This window comes from Acinonyx jubatus, chromosome A2, assembly GCF_027475565.1.
Source record: "Acinonyx jubatus isolate Ajub_Pintada_27869175 chromosome A2, VMU_Ajub_asm_v1.0, whole genome shotgun sequence".
Taxonomy (NCBI): domain Eukaryota; kingdom Metazoa; phylum Chordata; class Mammalia; order Carnivora; family Felidae; genus Acinonyx; species Acinonyx jubatus.
The window spans coordinates 6435033-6440893 of record NC_069383.1 but is presented as its reverse complement, the minus strand read 5'-3'; the positions used below and the strand labels follow the sequence as shown (position 1 = coordinate 6440893).

General features: G+C 40.9%; 1 protein-coding gene across 1 annotated transcript; it reads left to right on the top strand.

Annotated features, from left to right (window-relative positions):
• Positions 1-275: 275 nt before the first annotated feature.
• On the top strand, positions 276-4220 carry GIMAP2 (GTPase, IMAP family member 2). The gene is made up of 3 exons (XM_015072329.3): positions 276-445; positions 1784-1819; positions 2654-4220. The coding sequence occupies exons 2-3, from the start codon at positions 1792-1794 to the stop codon at positions 3631-3633; spliced, it is 1008 nt and encodes a 335-aa protein (XP_014927815.1). The 5' UTR covers positions 276-445; positions 1784-1791; the 3' UTR covers positions 3634-4220.
• Positions 4221-5861: the final 1641 nt, after the last annotated feature.

Here is a 5861-nt window from a genome sequence, read left to right as displayed (position 1 = left end):
GTGCGTCCCCTGAAATTACAGAGCTGGACAGGAAAGAAAAGCCAGGGTGCCAGGAAAGCCATGAGTGAGTTATTTCAAAATGCTTTAAGAGTTAATGACTGTTAATTTCCAGTCTGACTCAGGAAGTGGGCTTCTCTCAGGTTCCTCTTCCTGCAAACTTCTGTCTCTGCACAGCACCCCATTAGAGGTGCCCCTTCCATGCTCTTGTCCTCCCCAGTCCACACTTGCCTTTAGAACAGTGGCTGCCACCAGTGAGAAAGAGGCTTAACTTCCGCAAGGGGCGGGGCTTTGCACTTGGGCAAACTTGAAACAGTGAGGACACAGCCCTGCAGAGAAGGGATCAAATCTGCCGCAGGCAGTCCTGCCTTTCTTTCCTGTCCAGCTGAAATTATTCGAACACTGGTGTTCCACTACTGGCAAGAAAACACGGTCCACCTGATAGCAAGTAACTACTGATTAAAATTTCCTATTTTAACTGTTTATTGTGTGCATGCGGCATAAATGAGAATGTCAGACACAGGCACATGGTGGGGCTCTTTTGCAGCAGGGAGTCTCTGTGGAGATTGAGAAGAGGAAGAAGATAGACTGCGCTTTTGTTTTATTTTCTTTCTCTTTGAGCTGAGCTGGCAAGTCACAGGTTTTAACAAGGAGTCATCTGGGTTTTTGTTTTTTTGTTTTTGTTGTTTGTTGTTTGGTTGTGGGTTTTTTGACAGTAAATCAGATAAGCTCACTTTCACGAAAAGCTCCTCAGTGTTGATTTCTACTTCCCAGGCTATGCTTGAAGAAAAAAAAGTTTTAAGAACAATTTTCCTGATTTTAAGGGAAACAATTTAGAGTGACTGCTTTGCCTGAAGTATAGTCAGTTTACAGGAACTGTAAACATCGTATAGTTTAGTTTACATGTTACTGGCAAACAGAGCTTCCTTAACATAAAGTCAGTGAAAAGAATTTGGACATTCCCATGTGCTCATGAGTTTTCTGTGCCTTGTCACTTTGGTATATGCTGTGAGAAAAAGAGCTCTTTAAGCAAAAGAGAAAAACTATCTGATGAAACAAAGCGATGTATAGGAAAAGGGATAGACCCCAGGGCTTCTTCATGCTGTTGAGGAAAGAAGAAAATGCAAGTAATTGATGGATTGAATGAAATGTATTTCTGGATTCAAAGATAGTATACTTGATTCATGGAGTCTCTTGCAAGGACTGCAAGGCAGAGTGGTGGGGTTGGAGAGAGAGGAGAGGTAGGGAAGAAGGGAGCAAGGTGGGGAAAGGAGAGAAGGAAAGAAAAGACTGAACCTCACATCTGGGGAAGGCAGATTTAGAGAGGAAGGTGAGAGAGGGAAAGGGTGAGGCCAAAGAGAGCAGGAGGAGCAGGAGGTCTTGGGACGATGGAGGAAGTAGAGAAGAGGTAGGTGTGGAGACCAGGAGCAGGTAGGGCTTACAAACTAAACCCACTTTTCAACTCACTGGGTGACTTTGGGCAAGGGACTCTATTTCTCTGTAAGACAGATTAATTATCTCCCTCATCAGCTATGAGTAAACAAACGAGCCATGGGTATAACAGTGCTCTCAGAATACAAGAGTCTTTCATGATGCAGAACTAATAAACTAAAAACATAAATATAAATGTAAGTATATAAATGTATAAATATAAATGTATAATATAACATATATTATACACATATACATTGTATATATAATATTTATAAACATATATAATATATATTTATAATAATATTTATATATAATATATATATTATTGGTTTCTGGCCTCTCTGTCCCTCAGGAATAGCAATGGACCAACAGGAATGCAGTCATTCTGGTAAGAATGTGAATTCTTGTGTGTGTGTGATTATTTTACCATATTTTCTGCCTATTTTATATAAAAATCATTCTACCCTCTCTAAGCAAAGCATAAGCTATCAGATGCTTCTTCATTAGAGAGAAAAATTTTATGCTGCTCATTTCAGTATTTCCCTGGTCCAGCCATTTCACTAGTGGTCAAGAACACACCCCAGCCCAGAGAAGTCAGAGGAACCATCTCTGACCTTGGAACGGAGTCAGGTTACTTAACCGACGGTGAGATGGAACTCACAGTCTTGACTACACATCTCTGATCTTCAGAAAATGTGTACTTTAGACAGCCAGCACGGGGTGATTTGGGCAAGCCTTGCATGACAAGATATGTTTCTTTTCTTTTTTTTAACATTTATTCATTTTTGAGAGAAAGACAGAGCGTGAGCAGGGGTGGGGGTGGGCGGGGGCAGAGACTGAAGGAGACACAGAATCCGAAGCAGGCTCCAGGCTCTGAGTTGTCAGCACAAAGTCCAATGCGGGGCTTGAACTCACAGACCACAAGATCATGACTTGAGCTGAAGTCGGACACTTAACCAACTGAGCCATCCAGGTGCCCCATATGTTTCTAAATCCGTCTTGTCCCCTGAGTATGTTTTTCTAAGATCCAACGTGGCATTCCTAGAGAAACTGAGATGTTTTAAAAATCATTGTTTTATTTGATAATGGAGTTAGCTTCTGTTTTATCAATACAGTGTATTGGAAGATTCTCTTTGCCCATAAGGTGGGAATATCTCCCATTGTTAAAAATATTCCATTGGTGTAAGCAGTATATTCATGACACTGTAAACTTGCTCTACAGAACCATGTATGAAGAACCAACATGCCAGAGGATCAGAGCTGAGAATCATGCTGGTGGGCAAAACAGGAACCGGCAAAAGTGCTACAGGGAACAGCATCCTCAGGATGCAAGCATTTGAATCGCGGCTGAGTGCCCAGTCCATCACTAAGACTTGCAGTAAACATGAGGGAAGCTGGGGAGGGAGGGAGATGGTCATTATTGACACACCAGATATGTTTTCTGGGAAGGACCACTCTGATTCCTTGTACAAAGAGGTGTGGAGATGCTACTTACTCTCTGCACCAGGACCCCATGTGCTGCTCCTGGTGGCCCAGCTGGGCCGATTCACCGACCAGGACCAGCAGGCTGTGCAGAGGGTGAAGGAGATCTTTGGGGAAGATGCCATGAGACACACAATTGTCCTCTTCACCCACAAGGAAGACCTGGAGGGAGAATCCGTGACGGATTACATCCGCGACACAGATAACAAAGCCCTGTGCAAGGTGGTGGCAGCATGTGGGGGCAGAGTGTGTGCCTTTAACAACTGTGCTACAGGGAGTGAGCGGGATGGCCAAGTGAGGGAGCTAATGGATGTGATTGAGGACCTGGTGTTGGAGAAAAGGGGTGACCACTATACCAATGGGCTCTACAGCCTAGTAACAGCATCAGAATGTGGACCTGTGTGGTCAGAGGAAAGGTTCAAGGATTTCAAAAGAGATCTTGTGAAGTACATGCAAATTCAGAGACGTTACTCAGCTGAATCAAATGGCCTGAAACAAGGCCTAATCAAAACATTCGTCTTTATTTTATTTTGTATTCATTTGTTCGCCAAATTCCCAGTTCTGTTATTGTGTCCATTGTACAGAGTGTGCAACTTGTTTTACTGCTTTCTCGTTAGAATGTGCAGTTTGTTCTGTAGATTGCTGTTCTTTATAGCTGGAATATTGATGACAATTTTGGGAAAGATCACTGGGCTGGAATGCATAACTCGTAGAGCATAGTTACAGGTCAGCAATTATTTACTCACTGCCATATATGGGGTGAGTCCAAGTGCTTCCCCTGTAAAATGCAGTGCCTGACATCAGTAAATGTTTGAGATTCTGTAAAGTGTTTAAATCTTGACATTGCTTGGGGCACCTGGGTGGCTCAGTGGATTAAGTGTCTGACTTCAGCTCAGGTCATGATCTCACGCTTCATAGATTCAAGCCCCACGTTGGGCTCTGTGCTGACAGCTCAGAGCCTGGAGCCTGTTCAGATTCTGAGTCTCACTCTCTCTCTGCCCCTCCCCCACTCATACTCTCTCTACTTTCTCAATATAAATAAGTACACTTTAAAATAAATAAATATTTTTGAAAAACAAAGAAATGAGGGAAGGAAAATGAAGCACGCCCAAAACTTCTCCAATAAGAATAGAAGAATGAAAATTAATAAATTCAATTCCCACACCAAAAAATACCCATGAAAAGGAAGTAAACTAAAGGAAAGTATGGAAATAATAAAGATAAAAACAAAAATTAATGGGGTGGGGAATAAAACATACAGGGCCTAATTAATAAATTAAAACTCTGGTTTGTTGAAAAAAAATAAACTACTCATCTTTTTGGATAAGAAAAGGGGAAAAGGACACAAATAAAATTTTCAATATGATAAGAGGTTGTGACAACTAAATCAGAAGACATTTTTAAAATTTAAGACTTCTTTGCAAATAAATGTGAAGATCTGGATGAAATGGATAACTTTCCTGGGGAAATACAGATTAGCAAAACTATTTCCACTAGACAGATGAAGGTGAAATAGACCAATTTACATGGAAGAGATTGAGAAAGCCATTCAGGGACCACACCACAAAGTAAGTACCAAGGCCAGATGGTTTTGCATGGGAGTTCTTCTGAACCTTCAACATTCAGATAGTCCCAGTGCTCTTTAAATTGTTGCAGAACATTGGAAATGAAGGGAAATTTCCCTAACTGCTTTTTCAAAAGAAGTATAGCAATGATACCTAAGCTTGATAAAGACCATACAAAAAGATGAAACTATAAACCAATATCTCTCATGAGTATCAAAACAAAAATACCAAATAAAATACTAGCAAATAGACTCCAACACCACATTCTTAAACATAATTCACCTTATCAATAGACTTAAGGAAAAATAATCATAAGGTTATTTCCATAGATGACTTGTGAAAGCCTTTGACAAAATTTAACAGCTATTCATGATAAATAATATAATAGCTATTCACTCAAGAAAAGAGTAGACAGGGGCACCTGGGTGGGTCAGTTGGTCTAAACGTCTGACTCAATTTCGGCTCAGGTCATGATCTCACAGTTCTTGGGATTGAGCAGCGCATCTGACTCTTTGGGACAGTGTGGAGCCTGCGTGGGATTCTCTCTTCCTCTCTCTGCCACTCCCCTGCTCACACATGCTCGCTCTCCCTCCCTCTCTTTCTCAAAATAAATTTTAAAAACTTTTATAAAAAGTGGAGAATACTTGTTTAAAATATTTATACACACACAAATACAAATTGTATACTACTGTAATCCAATATCTCACTTACTTAACTGGGAATCACTGAAGATATATTTAGGAACAAAGCAAGCCATGTCCATCGTTTACTATTCAACATCGTGATAGACGTCTTAGCCAATGCAATGAGATAAGAGCAATCAATTATGGGCATAAGACTAAATAAAAAAGAAGTGATAAACTGTGGTGCATCCATAAGATGGAATCCTAGTCAGCAATTAAAGAAGACAAGCTGTGGACACACACCACATGGATGATTCTCAAAGTTTTTATGCTGAGTGAGTGAAGCCAGTCTCCAAAGGGACTTTGTTTTACTTATCTCTAAATTCTCAGTGTACTCTTTTGTTGTTGTTTTGTTTATTTATTTACTTTGAAACGGAGGAAAGGGAGAGTGAGCACAAGCAGGGGAGGGGCAGAAAGAGAGGGAGAGAGAGAATCCCAAGCAGGCTCCAAGCTGTCAGCGTAGAGCCCGATATAGGTCCCCAGCCCACCAATGGTGTGATCATGACCTGAGCTGAAATCAAAAGTCAGTCACTCAACCGACTGAGCCAGCCAGGTGCTCTTAGATTCTCATTGTAGTATTATGGTATAAAATCTACCCTGAAGTAAAACAATCAATGAATGTTAATGAATGGATAAATAGATATAAACTCTTAAAGCTGGAGAGAAGTGAATGTGTCGCACATGTCATTCTCCTATTGTG

Coding starts and splice junctions, on each gene's coding strand:
- GIMAP2 (XM_015072329.3), top strand. CDS start 1,792: ATGGACCAACAGGAATGCAGTCATTCTG. Junction 1,820..2,653: donor ACAGGAATGCAGTCATTCTG/GTAAGAATGTGA, acceptor CTTGCTCTACAG/AACCATGTATGAAGAACCAA.